The following is a 19212-nucleotide window of genomic DNA, read 5'->3' as shown; positions in this document are numbered from 1 at the left end:
CGCTGTACGTAACAGAGGAGCACGGTTTGAGCAATCTCGCCGTTACGCCAAGCCGAGTGTTCCCCTCGTGGTTCGCTGGAGCGATACACACAGCCAACCGACACACAGCACAGGGTGCAGTCGGGAGACGCGTTTTCCCAAAACTTTTAGAGCACGATTTTACCTGATACCGTTTAGCGAAACCTATGAGTGTTAAGTTTAAAGAGCGCCTACAGCTACTACTTTGCCCAGAGTCTATCGATGTGTGCTTGTCTTCGTCTTTCTCGCGTGTGTTAGCAAGCTGTGAACTGTTGAAAGTGTTACACCTAGGACTATTTTCTATCGTCGTTACTTAGCAACCGTTTCGCCAACCGTCGGGATGTACTGATCTTGGGACAGACTACATCCCGAGGCTCAGTGTAGTTCATATCGCGTTTCTATCGATGCTGGTTGTTAATTCTGATTGATTCTACTTTCGTGCTCAGATACTTTATCAACGCTGGTGACGACCGTGGTGCTGGTAAAGGACCTCTTTGCCGTACAATCGTGTGTGTTTGTGTGTAGTGTAACAATGCCAGTGCAGAGGTGAAGTGGCACAACTTACCAGCTTTCAAAGGTGTACATCGCAAGGCTGTGTGTTTGAGGAAAGTTAGAAAATTAAACGTTCTTGTTCTGTGGTACGTGTGAAGCTGGGCATCAGCATCGAAGGAAGCATCCGATGGATTTCTCGACCGGTGATTGTTTGCGAAAAGTTTAACGTCTAACTGATTGACACTGTTCGGGAGGAAGAAGTTATAGAAGATAGAAGAGAAAAATAAACCGTACTTGGGAAAAGTTCCGTGCTTCGCGGTCGGTAGTTGTGAGTTGTGGTTTGTGATTTGTGCGTGCGTTCGTGCGGGTTTCGCGGGTTTTTGGTGAGCAGGCAGGAGGTCGACACCACCAGCCAGGTGCGTCAGTGTGTGCCTCCGCAAGTCCCGCAAGTAACGGCTGGGGAGGGTCACAAACGTCGCGGCACCAGCAGAGGAATCGGCGGGGGACGGCGTTGCGATGGGTGACTTTCTGTACTCGAGCTCGGTCCTGGCGAACGAGTCGTGCGTGACCAACCCGTCGCTGCTCGACACGCTCAGCATCAACAATCTGCTGAACATCAAGCATCTGACGGCCGGCGGCGGGGCGGACATTGGCGCCGGGACCGGAGTGTCCGACAGTCTCGGCACGATCGGCGAATCGTCGTCCTCGTCGTCGTCGGTGTCCGGGCTCGGTGAGCGCAGCAAGAACAACAACGCCAGCACGATCTCAAAGATGGCCAGCGGTGGCGGTGGTGTTGGTGGACCCGTCGGTGGTGGCCTGTCACTCGGTCCGAACGGGGCCGATGTGGACGGCCAGGGGCTGCTGATGACGTCGAGCGTGGCCGCGTCCAGCTGCGGCGTGGGAGGGCTGTCGTCGGTGTCGAGTATCATCACGACGGCGATGTCCTCGGAAGGTTGTTCACTTTCGCTGGCGCTGGGCTCGGGCGGCGGTGGGGCGGACCACGATGGGACGGTCACGTCGTCCCTGCTGAACGGTGGGAGCATTACGTCGCCATCGATTGGCGTCAATATGGGCAACGCGAACGGCAACAACAACAGCACCGGCCATAGTCACAGCAATAACGGCAGCAGCAGTAACGGCAGTAACGCCAATAGCAATGGCAACGGGGCCGGCGGCACGGGAGGCAATCCGAACAACGCCAACAACAATCTGCTGCTGGACAGTGCCGCCGACCAGCTGCAGCTGCAGTCGGTCGCCGAGGAGCTCAGCCTCAAGGCGTCGGATTTGGGCTGCCTCAGCGTCACGTCCAACCTGATGAATGGCTCGTCGCACATCGGCTCGTGTTTGGCGCCGAGTGGGCTCGGCTTCGGGGCGACACCGGACCATTCCAGCCCGTGGTCTACGGGCCCGGACGAGGCAGGACAGGGCGGCACGGCCGGGGGTCACCTTTCGATGAACGGATTGGGCGGGTTCCAGAACTTTTCAAGCAATCTCTACAACGGTGCCGTCGTGGCGGCGGCGGCGGCGGCTGCAGCAGCCGCTGCCCAGCAGCAACAGCAGCAGCAACAGCAGCAACAGCATCAGCAACAGCAGCAGCAGCAGCAACAACATCAGCAACGCCGCGCCATTACAGCATCACACGGTGGCTTCCCGAGCCACCATCATGGCATCTCGCCCAATGGTTTATCTGCCCATAGCAATGCGATGCTGCAGCAACAGCAACAACAGCAGCAGCAACAACAACAACAGCAGCAGCAGCAGCAGCAGCAACAGCAGAATCAGTATAAGAACTCGTACCCATCGTGGTCCAATCCGGGACCATGGTCGCAGCAGCAATCTAGTCAGCAACAGCATCACCAACAACAGGTGCACCAACATCAGCAGCAACAGCAGCAGCAGCAGCAAAGTGCTCTGTCTTCCTGGAACAGAGGTCGCTCCGTGCCGAGCCTCAACGCGTCCAGCCTCGGTCCGAACGGGTTGCACTCCCGCAAGCCGCCACACTCCGGCAACCAGTCCCTGTCGCCGTACGGACTCGGTAACGGTGGTCATCTGCAGCAACAGCAGAGCTCGCACCACCATCAGCAGTCCCAGCAGCAGCAACATTCGCACCAGAGCATGCAGCAGCAGCAGCAGCACCATCACCACCATCAGTCGCACCACCAGTCGAACGCACTGCAGCCACTCCAGTCGAATCTGGCCAACTCGCCCTCGCGCTATCGCCGCAGTACGTCGTCGGCTCAATTCCCGAACAAGACGGGCTCCCTGTCACTGTCCTCTGGCGGTGGCAGCGGCAGCAGTGGCGGTGGTGGAGGTGGTGGTGGTGGCATCGGTGGCATGGGGGGCGGTTTTCCGGGCCCGCTCGACATGGACGAGAACCGCGATCCGTTCCTGTCCTCCTATCAGGTAAGCGACTAAGTTTGCCGAGTTTGCCTTTGCATCTCTGTTTTGAACCGTAGCGTAACGTAACGTAACGCGTGACGATTGAGTAATGTACAACAACAAGGCGGGCCAATACACGCGCGCGCTCTTGATGAATGGAGGAGGAGGAGGGGATGGGGAGGGCGGGGGGGGGGGGGGGGGGGGTGTAGGGAGAAAGCAATGGCCAATTTTAGACCAATCGGTACGACTGACCTTGAAACATTACGCTACCTGCGATGGTTGAACCACACGACCAATACCGAGCGCATCGTCCACAAACGAGTAAGAAGGAAAATCCGGCGACAATTTTCCGAGTTCCGCACCCTTCGTCCGTTTCGTGTACAATGTGGCTCGCGATGAACGCGCGGAGATGGGATGCACGTTGTTTGACTTTATTTGTGCCGGCCCCAGGAAGGTAGAACAAAGAAATGTCATAGAGAAAGAGGAGTATGATCGGATAATAACAACGTGCTTTGGGAGATGCGATCTTGGCTTGGCTGCCAAAAAGATGCTTCGCGGCAATGTTGGTTTTTGCCACAGTGTATGCGTCACAGGTGTAGGGGCTTTCTTCCTTTGTTTGGCCGTTTGATGACCACAAGCTTCGATTTGGGAAAAATCTGGATGTTGGCTTCGAATTGGCAGCATAAAAAGGAAGAACGGATTCGAGCACTTCGAATGGCACCTTTTATTTGCTCGTTAAGCAAAAACGAAATGGTTAGCTGTGAATCATGCAGTAAATAGTCATGGACGAAAACCACCGCAGAAAACTACAAGAGCAACGAGCAGAAAGTAAATTGTTCCGTAAACGGTTTAGTGGGCGCCAGCTGCGAGCAAAAAGAAAACTTCTCTGCGAACATGTGCTACGGCGACGGTGGTTTAATTTCACTTTTCACCATCTACGTCCCTCGTCACTATCGATTTCGGTGCAGTTGAGACGGTGGGGGTGGTGGTCGATGGTGGCTACCGTCACCACCACCACCCCCACCATCGCCCCAAGTGCTAAGAAGACGCCACAGAAGGAAAAATTACTGCATCCGGACGTAGCGTCGGCGAAGACTGTATGGCTTTCCTTTTGTTGGCGGCGACGGTGGCCACTGGTTGTTGTGCGGTTTTGTGGTACGGCTGTGTGCGTCGCGTACCGAAGCAGATGCTAGTTGGTAGCAATTTTCCCCAACTGGCTGTACGGTTTATTTTTATGCTCGATAAAGAAAACGAAAACTCAGCTAAAGGTTTCGGTGAACCTATGGAACCTTATGTAACTGCTGTACCATTGTGGGGAAACAGGAGTTTTTCCGTTGCTGTTGGTGTGAATGTGTGTGCGTGTGTGTGTGCTTGTATGGGTGTGCAGGTGCTCCGTTTGCGCTAGCCAATGATGTTGTTTCCCGCTTTGGGGAATGGTTGACTCAATGGTGCTAGAAGGTAAATTGTATTTAAAATGTGGAAAAAAGAAACACCACTCAGCTGGGAAGGGTATCGTTTAGTTCGGAGAATGGCAAAATTGTCAGATGGTTTTGTTTCTAATTAATTGAAAATGGTTTTATGTTATTTGATATTTATTCAGCTATATTGGCCATGTCAATGAGTTTTCTACTTAAATTGTTCATGCCATTTTTGTGGATAGTTGTTTAAACTCAATGCATACATCGTGGTTGAAGGGAACGGAAACTTTGAAAATTTTGAAATAATTATACTAACTGATGAAAAATACAAAAAAAATTGTTTAGTCTTGTTTGTGATCATCTCTTCTGATCAAAATCTGTTGCGTTTTTATGTTTAAAAAACAAACTTGATGAAATGCCATCCAATTGATCTCAACATAATTTGTGAAAGTTAATAACTCAAAGAATAGTAAACGAACAATGGTGACTGCTAACTTTTTTGTCACCAAGCAGTTTTGTTTTGACAGGTTCATTCTGACATGATTCAAATATTGCAGTGCTAAAAAAATTCATATAATTGTTGTAAGTTTTTTATCATCCATCTCAACCCCAAACAGTTATAAGTTGAAGGCCCCAAAAACATGTAATACATTCACCATTCAGATTTATGTTACAAAATTTAAAAAATTTCAATTTCGATTCAACCACATTTTTTTGATAAGGAATCGAATTTAAATTGAAATACAAATTTCCTAAATAAAATTCAATTGCAAAGTTTTCATTGCCAAAAGTCTGATTACTAAGCCTTATTTCATGAGAATCCATAAATAACTTAGTAAGAGAATTATTTTCCACGATGATATTCGTATATTTCTGTATATATTAAATTGACAAGTAATTTGTTAACTCACCTTAAATGACTGTTTTAGGTGATTTTTAAATTTTCATTCGTGAAGTTTTTGAAAAAGTAACAGCACAAATAAGATAAAGTAAAATTACTATTCTTGCAAATGTGCTGGATATTACTTTTGCTAATCCATGTTCATTATCCTTAAACTATTCTGAGAACTTTCCTCCTCTTTAATCAAATCTTTGCTCTGGTCTCTTTAATTTACGTCAGTGCATTAACTTCATATTTAAACCAAAAAACACAGCACCTGTTCTGCATCAAAACATAACTCATATAGGTTGGATCATCCTAACATTTTTGTTTGGAAGAAGCTCTTCGGTATAAGTTTTTTCTAAACTTTACTCTTCCGGTAGTTCAACTCGTTAATGTACCAAAGAGACGTTTACTGTCCAAGTTTTAAGGATGAGTGAATTAAGACAATTTTACAGCATAAATCCCAGCCAAAATCCACACAGTTTACAAATTAACTTCCCATCGCCTTCAGACGTGCCGAGCTGAGCTTACTCAATGCAGTGCGTGTCATGGCACTCCTACTCGAACGCATTAAATCTAGCAATCCCAGCACGATGCAAATCCGGCCAACTTTTCTGCACATTAAGCAAACACCTGGAGCGGTCGGGTTTGACCAGCTGGGGCTGTTCCCAACCATCCAGCTGCCCGATTCAGACCACTTACATGAAGCTCCGGGAGCGCTGGGCCCACAATCCCGGCGACACACTGTTGCACCGTTTGCCCGGGGGCGTGCGGGCGTTAATGAAATGCATCTGCCATTAATCGCAACCGGTGCCAGTGCATCCATCCTGAAAGCAGACCGATAACGGCACCCCGTAATGAGGAAGCTTCCTGCGAGCCCTGGCAGGTAGAGTGCACTTTTCGCTTCCGGGGCTCTGTTGGAGTGTTGCAGAATTTATAGCACTCGTGCTGGCTGCCGGAACCGGGATGGGTTCGAAGGATTTTCGTGTGAAAAGGGGATAAGCCATGAGGATTTTTGCGCACCGTAGCTCCAGGGATGAGAGAGGGCGGATGAGGGAGGAGGAGGGATGGCAGAGGTTATATTTGGAAAAAGTTCCGTAAGCTTCCGAGATGAGGTGCACCGGATGGATGGAGTGGTTCTGAATCGGTGATGAAGCCTAAGATGGACAAGTGTTAGTAAATCTGTATTACGCACTTACTAAATGCAGGCTCTACTTGTGAGTCCTGCTTTCGCCCAAGGACGGCCTGCGCGCAATCGGACTTCATTGGGAGGACATTGCAAGTTTATTTTTTAGTTGCTTTTCAGAGTGACAGTAACGACGCCAAACATGACGACTCCGTGATGGCAAGGATTCGTGATATTCGCTCATGAAACCAACCAGAATGGCTCGAGGCGATTGATGGTTAAGTTTTACTTTTGCTTCCATTTGAAGTCTACATTCGAGCCTTACTTACACTGTGTGTGTGTGTGTATATCTCTACCACCTTCAGTTGTGTGGAGCGGATGAAGAAGATAAAAAAGTAACGAATCGTTTGAAATCGGGAAAAACACCCACCAAGGAGGCCCGCTCGCGGAAGGCGCATAATGGAGCGTGGGAAGGAACAAGCGTATTCATCGTTTGCCACATCATCGTCAACGTCACGGCCGGGCGCAGGATGGCTTGATGCCGGATGGAAAACCTGGTGGACGGGATGATACGGGCGGGAATTAAGGGCCGAACCGGGCGGCCCTGAACATGAAAGCCTTGCTGCTGGGCGACGCCAGCGCCAGTAGGGTTTACATTTTCCGAGACGGAGAGAGGCAGAAAGCGAAACAAAAGCGAGTATGGTGGAGGTGAAAAATAAAAGAAACGCCAAATAAAACCTCGGGATGATGAGGCAGGCATATTCCTCAGTAGGTGTGCGTGTGCGGGAGCGGGGTGTATTTCGCAAAAGCTCATATACACATTGCAGGCTTCACATTTTCCACCATCATCATCGCCGTCGACGTGCCTCCCGCTCGCCACTCGCCGGGAAATGGAACGCTTCGGCCCTCGTGAGGTTATTTTCTTATGATGAATGCTCCGGTTAGCGAAACGCCGCATTTAACCGGCTTCGTACGGTGGATGAATTTAGATATAGGAAAACAACAATGGCACAAGATGGAAGGCATAAACAAAAAAAAAGAAAGAAACCAACACATAGACCACGTTGCCCGGACGGAGAGCAGGATAATGTGGGCCTAGGATAATGACGTCATTAAAAAGCATCATTCTGACCTACTTTTCATTCGAATCGCATCGAAATCCACCCGGACAACAACACTTTTGCGTTCGGGTTGGGGTAGGAAAGTGAAATAAAAAGAAAAAAAACGGGATAGCCGATTGTGCCAATGGCATCGTGTGCCACAGCAACAAAAGGCCTCAATCATTCGCAAAGCCCACGCAGGATTAATTTCGTTGCGCGAGATGCGCCCCACACGCGTTTTTTTCTTTTTTGGGAAGCCGTCGCACAGAAAGTTCTTACGACGTGCGACGTCGTGGGCGGATTTTGTGGAAATGGTGGTTCCGATTTCCCAACGGTTCTGGCTGTGGCTTTGAGCGTGACTTTTCCCTTTTCTCGGTGTTGCCTTGTCGACGGGTTTTTGGCTTAAATGGTGCCAAGAGAACTCAGCAAAAAAAAAAAAACAACGGTGTGAAAGATGCGGAGGCGAAACATGTGGTCCTTTTTTTCCTCAATGTGTGTGCTCAATGGAAAGCTTTCACGCTGGCAGGGGGGGTTACATGTATGGTCCGGCGAAGCGATTTAAGCCTCCTTTCGTCAGATGTTTGTGGGCAGAGTTATCGAATGCGATTGCGAAACGAAATACCATCGACCGTGAGATACACAGTACATAACAATTGAAGGAAATGTAATCTGGAATCAAAATTCGTACGAAAGTGAAGGATAAGATTGCTGTATTAGCTTTTTCTTAAATTTTCGGGGTATATCGGTCATATGTTCACTTGTATTAGACCGTTTATTCCATCTACTATTATTGCTTCAAAAAGAACTGGTGGTCTTACGCACAGGAATTAGTGTTACAGGCACTTTTAACGAGGAAAATTTCTAATGTAGACCATCATCAACAAGGCAGGAGGGCTACTTACAGTTTAAATGGATTTATAGGAAAGTAACAAATAGGACACAGAAACTCTATTAAATTAAAGTTAATTATTTCGCCATAATGAGCTTAGAATCACATTAGATAAAATAGTTTTGTTTATCATTAAAGATTTTCAACTAGCAAAAGAAGTCGAAAAAATTAGGAACAATGCTCTGAAGCTGAGTATGAACTCGGTACAATTTACTTTTGGCGACTGCAGGGAAAAACGAATGAATCGTTTCTTCCGAGAACAATACAGGAAAAACGGAGCGAAAAGTAAAAATTAGCCCAAAAGCTAATACGTGGGCGAACGGGGTTTTCCCGTACCGTACATTGATTCTCAACCGGTATAGGAAACGTGCGGGCCATAGGCCAATAGTGTTGGACCCCGGGGCTCACGAAGGAAAGGAAGGACAGATTTTGAGTCACAAAAAATAAAGCGAAACAAAAAAAACACAAAGTCAAAAACAGAACCGGATCGCACGCGAAATGCAGAAGGAATCGGTTTCGGTCGGTCTGGATGAAAAATATGTCCTACGTGGGATGATTATGGAAATTTTTCGTCCAGGAGCGTTTTTTTTGTTGTGCGGGGTTCTTTTGGGGAAAATGTTTTTCGTTTCCCATTTCCCTTTTCGAAGGAGGGACTTTGTTTGAGCTGGAGCTGGTTTTCACCGTCGTTTTCTTGCACCGTTTGCAACATGCCATACTGGTCCTGACCCCATTCCACCATGTTGGCCACCTTTTCGAAGCCGGTCGCTTCGCCCACGGTTCAACCCTTGTGACCTTTGATTAGTTAACTTCCGCTCGGTTGGAGCGGCAGCGGAAGGACTTGCTCCCTGGGAGTGGGGGGAAACAAAACGTAGGGTAACACGGGGCCGAAACTAATGCACCGTAGAATTAGATAATCATGTCGGAACACATTCCTCTTTGCAACGCGTTGCTGGAACAACACATTCGAATGATAAAGGACGCATGTTCCAATTTGAATGATCAATAATTTTTAAAAAGAAAAGGAACTAATTGCGAAGAACATCAAAATGACTTGGGAAGAAAAGGAATTCATTTTGCCTTTCAAAGGCCTTGCGAATCTTTAACCCGTTTTTTCGGTCGATTCCGAAACACTAGCACGCTTTCCGTAGTTGTCGTAAATTTTAGAACATCAAAAGAAAGGACAACTATGTAGAAAAAGCAGCAAAGATTTAAAATAAAATCGTGCACGAGGCTTGGTCTTCTGTTTTAACCGGTTCGGTTACAACATTTTACTCACTCCTTCGGAGGCCAAGTTACCAAGTTTGTCGTGCACGAGGCGCTTAGGAATGTCATGTCGTTCGAATGTATGTGTGTGTGTGTGTGTGCGCTGACGATGGAGCCATCCTTGCCTCGTATTCTGGTGTTTGCCAGATCGCACAACCGTCGGCTTCACGTCGCCAGAGGTCTCTGCCTTTTCCAGTCGCTGGTTGTAATTTATTCACTATGTTTTTCTGTCGGGTGAATGTTACACTGGTCGATTTGGTTGGTTCGCTTTTCCCATTTCCCAGCCCTCCCTTTGGTAGCCGATCCGTTACAGAAAAACATCGAGTTCCCTTGAACCGCAGCACAGTCCCCGCTGTTGGTGCAGGGAGTATGGAGAAAATCGATGATGGGCCGATGTTACTCGTTTGGAAAAGCGAACTATGCTTGTTCGATGACAGGAAAAACGCCTCGATTGTGTTGAAATCGTTTAGAAAATTCGCAACACCGAAATGGAGTTGCCTGGCCGTGTTCTGCCGCTCGGAAAGCGCTTGTTCGGCTGACCGTTGCATAATGAGAGCCGGATGGAAGCATTGCGTCGTCGGTGAGCCAGTCGGTTTCTGGCCTGGGTTTGCGTTCGCAAGGCGGCGAAACATCGAGCAACACGATCGGCTACGAAAGTTTCGATGGCAAACTTTGCCTAGCGCCATAATTTAGCGTTCCATTTTCCAGCATCGGACTTTGATACAATATTTACGTTTTTCAACTAGGTTCATTAAGGCCAGGATCGCCAACGGCTGGCGAGACTGATCTGGTAATGACACGGCGTTTGCGGTTAAGTTCCTGCGTTTCTTCGTTCTTAAGTTTGCTTTTTTGTTTTGCAGAAAACTTCTTTCCAGTTTCTTATATTTGTTTTGTTAAGCGTTATTTTATTTACACCAAATTTATTCGCTCAGTTTCCAGGCGAACGAAACAATCGTCAAAACCGAAAGTAAACTCCGTTGGTAGTTCAAGTTTATCTTGCTCTCCCCGGTCTAGGTTCGATTCGATTCCCGTGTTTTCGCAATCTTTTGCGTGAATCATGCAAATGGCTCACTTTGAAAGTTTTCTCTGCCCGCTTTTCCGCCCGAATTGCCGTGCCTGCGGTGGGATCTATTGCAGAAAAAATTCTACAGATTGATTCGATTGTTTATCGAGACCGGTTTCCATCGGTGCCTTTTTCACAACGAATCTGGATCACGTTTATTTTCTTTCTGAACAAAATAGATAAACAAAATTGACTTTACCGATGAATCATCGGGTTTTAGCAATGAAATTTACACAAGATTGTTTTTTTTTGAAACTGATCTGCCTTCGTTTTATCTTTCCAATTGTGGTACATGTTTCAATCAATTCGATATGTTTTGCAGTTGGTTTAGTTTTTGTGGAAATGATTTGCATTATTTACGCCAGAAAAAGCTATTTATCTTTCATTGTGAGGTTTCGATAAATAATTGAACATCCGCTTGTTTGCGGATTGAAAATGTTGCCACCTTTCGTGGCTTCCAGATGGAGTTTCTCAACGCCGCGCACCACATGTTTACATGTATCCCTTTCCGTCGATCCTAGGATGGGGACTGGTCCATATCTCGTCGATGGGGCTTCTGTTTCGACAGTAGGCGTGATTGATTATCACTTGCAGGCGTCTTATGTTCGCCCGGCAGAGGAGACTTGAAAAGAGCACAAACTTTGTAGCTTCAGTTACACCACCACCCGCTCCCCGCATGAACTAGAGAACTGTGAGCTCCTTTCAACTCTGCGCTGTGTGTTCACCCACACTGCGTTACCACTGCAGGCGTCAAACGAATCGATCAGTTCGGTTGATCCTTATCATGGCTCGCCCTTCCCCCAACGTGCTTCTCCCGGAGCGGCCCAGATCGTTGTCTGGCACGGATCGAAGTAAAAACGAGAACGAGAACTGCACCATCCCATCCCGGCCAGCCACCCAAGCGCCACCCAATGTTCAAAGCTTTCGCTTCACCGTTCGTCGCTCGATGGCCGGCGGGAATGACGGGACGGTATTTGGTTATGTAAATTTCCCTCCCTCCTCACCTTTTCCCTTCCTTTCCATCCGGACCCGGAGTGGTTCCTGTGAGAAAAGCCACCCGGTTTCGCCGGTCGGAAGCTTTCGACGTTTGTTCTTGCGCCAGTCGAAACAGATGCGTTACTCGCAGGCGCACTTTCAGGTTCGTCCTTCCCGGTTCGCTCGGTTTCCCGGGTGGCCTTGCATGCCACGTTCCCGACAGTGTTGTTTCTGTGCGGGAGCGGGATTTCCACACTGACTCATGGAGTGCCGTTAGTTACATTCTCCCCACACTCCACATATACACACACATCGGTTGGCTTAGTGACGTCGTCACTCTTTTGACATAATGGTGATGGCTTAGCTTTCTGTTTCTATTCTCATCCTACATCGGGTTCCGAATGGCTTCACTGCCTTCCTTTCGCTGTGAAACGGTATAGTTTTTTGTTGTTGTTGCTGTATTAGTTAGAGGTTTGCTTTCGTTACACTACAAACACCAAAAACCAACGCCTCGAGGAGGGAAAAAAAACACTAAGCTCACAACCACGTTGGCGAATGCCAAACGATTAATGATTGCATTACGGTGCCCCTAATAGCTTGCGGGGCCGTCCCTTCCCTCTGCACGGACCCTGTCCTTACACGGGAAGGTATTTTTTGTTACGAAATCATAAGTAACGTTTCTATCCCCTAGCCCACCAGTCAGTCCTCCCTCTCCGCGTTCGGTTTAGTTTCCAAGAAAGGAAGCCTTGAATATTGCATCCACGCTTGACACATTACGTTCACGCCTAATCCAAACTGATGGAGGAACTTTCTTTGTGCTGGCTAAGTTTAAGGCACGACCGGGTTCGGTTGCTTCCTCCGGCCCGGGGAGTTACTTGGCCGTGGCCAAAGATGAGGGAAGGGGCTCCGGGCTCGAATGACGAAGACACTTTTATGGCCCATTTGGAAGTGTCACTTTTTCGGCAAAGTTTGCCTTTCATGCGTTTGTGATCGGTTTTTGCTTTCATCCGAGTGCCAACGGGATAGATTAAAGTTAGCGAGAGGGAAGCTGTTGGAGCTGGGATGACCGGTGGATACCGACGTATTCCCCCATCCGATCCGATCGCATCCCAAATCGAGGACCGATAATGTCCCCGGGTCTCAGGGGTAGCTGGAGTGAAGTTGCCACCACCAGCCTAACTACTACTACTACTACCACTACTGCTACTATCGAAATGTGCTAAATGAGTCACGTTTCGGTAATTTAGCGAGCGACGCATTTTACGCGTCCGACTTCTTCTTCGGGGGCACGGGTTTGGCGCAAGACTCGATGTCTCCGCCGATCGAAGGCGTTAAGCATCTTTGCGCTTTGATGTCGACGCGTTCCGAGAACCTTTCCACCGGCCGCGTGGCGGGGAAACATTTCACTTTCTTTCCCAGTTCATTCACAACGCATTCTGCTCGGCTCGATTCCTTTGTCTCCGAGCCAGATCCTTTCGATTTAGCTTCGGTTAACTGTAACGCGCGTTCGAGCTTTTTCGTTCCTACTCTGCCTAATTTATACTTTTCTCTTGGCAACGTTTCAACGGCTTACGGCGCGGCAGGGATAAAGAAAACACATCCCATGATGGAGAGCAAGCGACAAAGAGAGGACATTTTACCGCCAGCATCCTTCCCCTTTCCGTCTCCCGGCCAAAACCGTTTAGTATTCCAGGAGGATACGTTGGCAACGTGTTTTTTTTTTCTTTCTGTTAAGGGACTTAGTAGAATCTCCTATTGTTTATTACTATTTTATTAGGGATTCCAAACACGGGAACACGGGATGCCTGCCGGGTGGCGGGGAGCTGGCCCCGCCACACCGGAGGGTAGCCAATGCCACTCCGAAGAAAACCACGCTTATGAGGCAAGTTTCTTAAAGCATGTTTCATCTTCCACTTCTTGCCAACCCTCCGATCCCTTTGAGAATTTTGAGTGCCGGGAAAAAGCGGGAAATTGTTTGCTCTGTTTTTTCCCGGTGTGAGATGTCTGCCTGTATGTATCCGTGTGTGTGTGTGTATATGTTCGTGCGCTCCGTGTGAGAGAATATTTGTTTATTTTCCATTCCTTATTCCGTTTCTTGTCAGCCCTCCGCCCTCGGGGCCGGGTTTTGGGGCAAAAGTTTACCCGCTTTGCGCCTGGCTTTGGCAACAAGAAAGAAGAAAATTCTGCCAAAAGTGTCCACCGCAAAACTTTGCCCCGACTGTTGCGGGGCTAACGTTGACAAATGTCTGACGGGAATGCTAATTGGCTTCTGGTAAGCTTAAGACTGGAGAAGGTTTTTTTTTTCTTGTTGTTACCGCTTGTGCGCACAACTCCTTACCAGTTTTTCGCATTGATTTGTCTTTATTCTTTGAGCTATATAGGATGAAATTGATATCGTTGTTTTGTGTATCGATAAGGAGCATTGATAGTAATTAAAGAATTTAGAACATTCTCCAGGCAAACAAAAACCTTATCCTATTGTTTGATGTGATTGCTTTATGGTTCTTTTTAGTCGCGCATAGATTTGCACAAACTGATTTTTCTGCACGATCTATAGTGAATTATCTTATGTAGATAAAAATAGCTTTAACAACACTTGTTTAGAAAAAAGCGTGTCGGTAGATCATTTTATTTTTACGGATCAGGCAGTTGAGGTTTGTACGATGTGCGGTTTTGCCCAAAATTTTACATTATCTCGTTACCAACCATAACCCAAGAAATACTAACCGAACGTTAGAGACCACTTCCCGAAAACTACCCGTAACTACCATTCGCGGTTCTTTTGGGTACAGGAAGATAAAGCTAACGCAGCCCCTGGGCATACTTCCTGTTCATTTTACCTTGACACATATGGTTTCCGACACTTTCCGGGACTTGTATGGTATGGCCGCCGGGGAAAAACTACATGGAGCTGCGTTGCATGTTGTTTTTACTCCACAGGTAAACCTGTATTTTGTTTTTACTCTATCAACCGGACTGTGCTATCTTCAGCGTAATCGAATAGTTTCCATTGCTTCACTTTGCTTCCCCTCTGTGCTGCGGTAAAACGTTGCTGTGAATTTACCCTACGCTGGGGCGGAAAAAACAAGTAGATTTGTTTCAATTCACTCCAACAAATTCTCTCTCACACACACACACACACACACACTCACCCACCTATGCGCACATTTGTACGATGATTGGCTACTGTCGATGGTCCTCCGGTTACGTACCGAAAGGGCGCATTTCGGTAGAGAATCAAGCGTGAAAAAGCGTTAGGTGAATTCCCCGGTCCATTGAAGGTGGTGCCAATTTGTGAAGCCCGAACCACTGGCGATCCAAGTAGTCGGCTCCTCCAGTGCAAGCTCTCGCACCCGTTTTTGCTTCGCCTTTGAGAAAGACCCCGGGTAAAGGTTCGGTACCGGATGTACCTGGCGCTGGTCTCGCCGGTTTTCGGTTTCATCCGTAGAGGGCTATAAATTTTGATAGATATGAACGGAAAGGAAATCGATTGGAAAAGCGTCCGAGGTCAAGTTATGCGATCATGATTTTCCAGCCAGCTGATTATTGGAGAGCACTCGAGGGGGGGACAAACATCACCTTCCGAGGGTAAAGGTAAGGTGCTCAGCGAGAGCGGAAAATATAGTTCCGGTTGATTGTTTGCAATTAAGTAGGGTTGAATATAACCGTGTATTTTAAATGCGTTTACTTCGTACGATTACGACTGAGGCATATTTGTAGGTAACATGATTACTTTAGAATGAAATAGAAAATCATGTTACGTGGGGATATACCATGAACTTTGACCACGTTAGTGCAACATCGTTAACATAAAGTTTGTTTCAATTACCGACTATGGCAAGGCAAACAATTTGTAGATCAATTACAATGCAAAGAGTTGTTAAAATCAATTATAATGTGTCTTTTTCCTAGTTTGATTGACTTTATAAATTTTTGAATGTATGAAGTATGTTTTAAATTTAGACTTTCCTTGAGCCATCAATATGTAGGCTAATTTATTTTATAGACGACCAAATTTATGTACTGTAGTAGTGAATAAAGTTTGCATAGCTTCAAAAAGATTTAACATTTCAGATTACTACATTACATGTTACGTTAAATATTTTACTTATTTTAGGATATAACGTTTGGCATAGATCATTATGAAAAAAGCAGCTGAAAAGAGAAAAAAATTGATTATTTTTTTGTTTGTTCAATTGCCTTAAATATTACTTATCGGAAGAAGTTTTTACATTGGCTGCATCCATTATATTGGATGTTTTTAAATAAAAAGGAAAACAAATACAGATTTTTTCAAACAACCGAGCAACTTCGTTTCATATTAATTGATATGAAACGTGCAACAACTACAAATGCTCGCAACACTTTTTAACATTTGCTAGCTTATATTTTTTATTTATTTGTTATATTATGTCATTTTGTTTGCTGATAAAATTGTTGTTTATGTGTTATTGAAATGAACCCATGAACGATGCTTAATTAAATTATGAACAACTTATGGAACGCATTGATTATTTGAAATTTAATTCGCAAAAGGGGAATTTTATCGCCATCCCAAAGCCTTGTGGAATTATTGATTCAATGTGTTAAGTGGAAGGTAAGATTTCCATTTGATTGTCATATGTGAAATTGCAATTTATTCTAACTCTTGTAAATATTCTAAATGTTTAACCACGAAGGAAAACAATTGAAATGTTAAATTTGCAACTAAAACCTCTATTACAACCGCTACTATAACATGTCTTCTAATCTCAATAAATGGTAGTTATCAAAGCAAGATTCCAGGGACCCATCGTCTAAACGCCGGGCTCTTAGAGTCCAACGTTTGGTATTAGCATTGCGAGAATCGGAAAATTTAATTAAAACTTTTCCTCCCTATCGTGCGATGGAAAAAAATCAAGCTCCTCCTAAGTGTCGTTATTGAGACGCTGAACTTCACGGTGGCCACAGCCAAGGAATGGGCAAAGTGCTGCCAGCTGTGCAAAAACGGCTTTTTGATAGGAGCCCTGGAGACGGGTACGGGTTGGCTTGCAACGTTGCCAAAACAGCATCGCAGATGGAAATGCATAAGAACGGGTTCACCCAGCACCAGGAACCATCCGCCCGGAATATCTGCCACGGACGGAGCTATAAGTGTATCTTTGGCCACGAACTTTGCTACGTAGTTCGCGTGGTATTTCTTGCCGCGGGACGAGATCGACCCATGGAACAAACAATCGACCGATGGGGGGAAGTGGAACGGCTGGGAAACCTCCAAAAAGCAATCTCGAATTTAATGCTTATGCCAGTGCAAATAATTGAGATTCTTTTCTACGTTTGAGCCGGAGGTTTTAATCATACCAACAACGTCGGTACTCGTGCTTGGGCCGGGGTCTTTCTCTCTCTCTCTCGCTTCCATTATCACCTTCGCTCGAGCCATTACCAGCCAAATTTCGATGCACTGTTTACAGCAACGATACAACGCCAGGGACACCGAGATTGTACCGTTTCCATTACGCTAGGGAAGCGCTGCGGTAGTGCCGGGGTGGTGGTGGTGAAACGCCCGCGATGCACTAAGTTTAAGCTGGCTGCACACAAAAATATGCACACTCTGGCCAAGGCAGAGAGCAAGGCACGGCGGGGTGGCGGCGCACGAAGGCACACTATCGCTATTATTTATTCAAAATACTTTCCAACCATACAGCTTCTTCGACATCGGTTCGGTGGGAATGCATTGCCGCGCGAACGCCCGCGGGCCGTTCCGGTTTGGATGGTGGTGGTGGGTTTGTCTAAGGATATGTGTTTTGTTTGTTCTCCTAAGCCGCCGAGAACGGCTTACTCCACACAAAATCGTGCACTTTTCCGTCGCTTTCTTGCCGCCTATTTTACGGTAGCTTTAGCGCAAAGTTTGCTCCATCTCTTTTGGATCCCCTTTTCCAGACCTCATCCCAATGGCGCTGTCTTTTTCTGTTCGCGTTACTCACCTCGGCGCATTCGAATGTACATGCCTACTCAGTTCGCGTCGTCCGGGCGTTCGGGACGGAAAGTTGATTGTACACCCATTGCAGCCCCGTTCGAGTTCGCCCGTTCGCCGCTAGGGAAATCACACACACACTCCCCCTGCTCACAATGGGGATGGTTTTCCAAAGTCGGCAAATGTTTCTACTTTTCGTCGCCTCGAGCCATCGACCGGCGCTCCAGAAAGGTGGAGAGTGTGAAAAACCGCACGAAAACTAAAAGCTTTCCACTGCTTGCACTGGTTGCGGCCGGTGGCAACGCGGTGAACGCTGGTGCGCTCCGGGGACCAACTGGGTAAAGAATTCCCGTCCCTCCCCTCCCCCTGTTCGTCCGTCTCCTCATGAGCCTCCATAGGACGTACCATTACGGCCTCGCGAGCGAGTATGAAAACAGTCATTAGGGATGTTTCGCAACAGTATTTCTGCTAATAGTTTCGCAAGGTTTGAGCTTTAATTCATACAACATTCTCTTGTCGGTGGCTGCTGTTCCAACTCCCCTCCCCTTCCCACGGTATCATCCAACCGAGAGAAAGCAGCTTTCCTCCTGGCCCCAGCAGGGGACGAGGTATTGGCGAGGAACTAAGTTTCTCGCTGGCTGCAAATTATGGCCACCGTTGGAGTGTCAGTTTCATTTCCCTGTGGCTCTTTTTCAATTCTCCAGTGGGTGAAACTGTCCCGGCAATGGTTTTTATGGAGGTCAACAGGCGAAATACGGTTTTCAGCTGTAGGTCACCGGAACACGTGCATCTGTTTTAAAGCGGTCTGTGGTGAAAGTGAGGGGAATATTTGCATTGGCCTGGTTGTTCATACCAGGTTCATTGAGCAGAAACAGTAGTTAACATAGCAATAAGTAGTTTGAGGTTCAATAACTAGTGTTTTTAAGCAGTATATATGTCTCCTGAAGATATTTACATAATATTTATACAGAAATTTTTTAGTTACTTGCTTTGAATATATTTTTACTATTTTGAACAATAATTAAACACAAGATAAGAATCAGTCATATATATTTCAATTGTGTTAGAATTTGTTTTCCAAATCTTGCATAGGCATCACTTAACGTGTCTTTGATAAATTATTATTTCGTTTTCGTAGCTTTTGTACTTCGAGGTGCAAATTAATGCTTGTTACCACTAATCGTAGGGATTTAATAGTGCTTGTGTGTTTTCTACAATACCTCATCATCAAAATAAAATTTTTGATAAAACCTCGTTTTTCGAGGAGCACAACATTTCTTGTAAAAATTTTGATTGACTATTAATTGCTTATTAAAACGTGGCTATCCGTGGAATTGAAACAAGTTTTATTCCTGCGTTTTGTTTTATCAGCAGGTTTTTATTGCTTACTGAGAAATTGTAAACGGATCGTACGTAATACAAATGGTTTCTCGTTGGAATTTTAAATGCCCTTGACGAAAAAAATTACTCGAAATTGTTTGCTGGTGGATGTTGGGTTTCATATGATGCTATTGTACTTGATTCGCTTTCAAGTATTCCTGGTAATATTGTCATTAACTGAATGCAATCAAATGGAATATGATTGTTGTTTAAGAATGTTGTTATTGAAAATTCATAGCAAATGTGATGCATTTTCCAGCAGTGAATGGACAA

General features: G+C 46.4%; 1 protein-coding gene across 1 annotated transcript in view; it reads left to right on the top strand.

Moving 5' to 3' along the window:
• The first annotated feature begins 1026 nt into the window (after positions 1-1026).
• The window catches only part of LOC131287469 (cytoplasmic polyadenylation element-binding protein 4-like), a 218446-nt gene continuing 200260 nt past the window's right edge, over positions 1027-19212 (top strand). The window contains exon 1 of the mRNA XM_058316518.1: positions 1027-2913. Coding sequence (XP_058172501.1) covers positions 1027-2913 — 1887 coding nt within the window. The remainder of the gene's footprint in view (positions 2914-19212) is intronic.

This window comes from Anopheles ziemanni, chromosome 3, assembly GCF_943734765.1.
Source record: "Anopheles ziemanni chromosome 3, idAnoZiCoDA_A2_x.2, whole genome shotgun sequence".
Lineage (NCBI taxonomy): Eukaryota > Metazoa > Arthropoda > Insecta > Diptera > Culicidae > Anopheles > Anopheles ziemanni.
The sequence above is the reverse complement of the archived record's forward strand: the minus strand, read 5'-3'. Positions and strand labels throughout refer to the sequence as shown.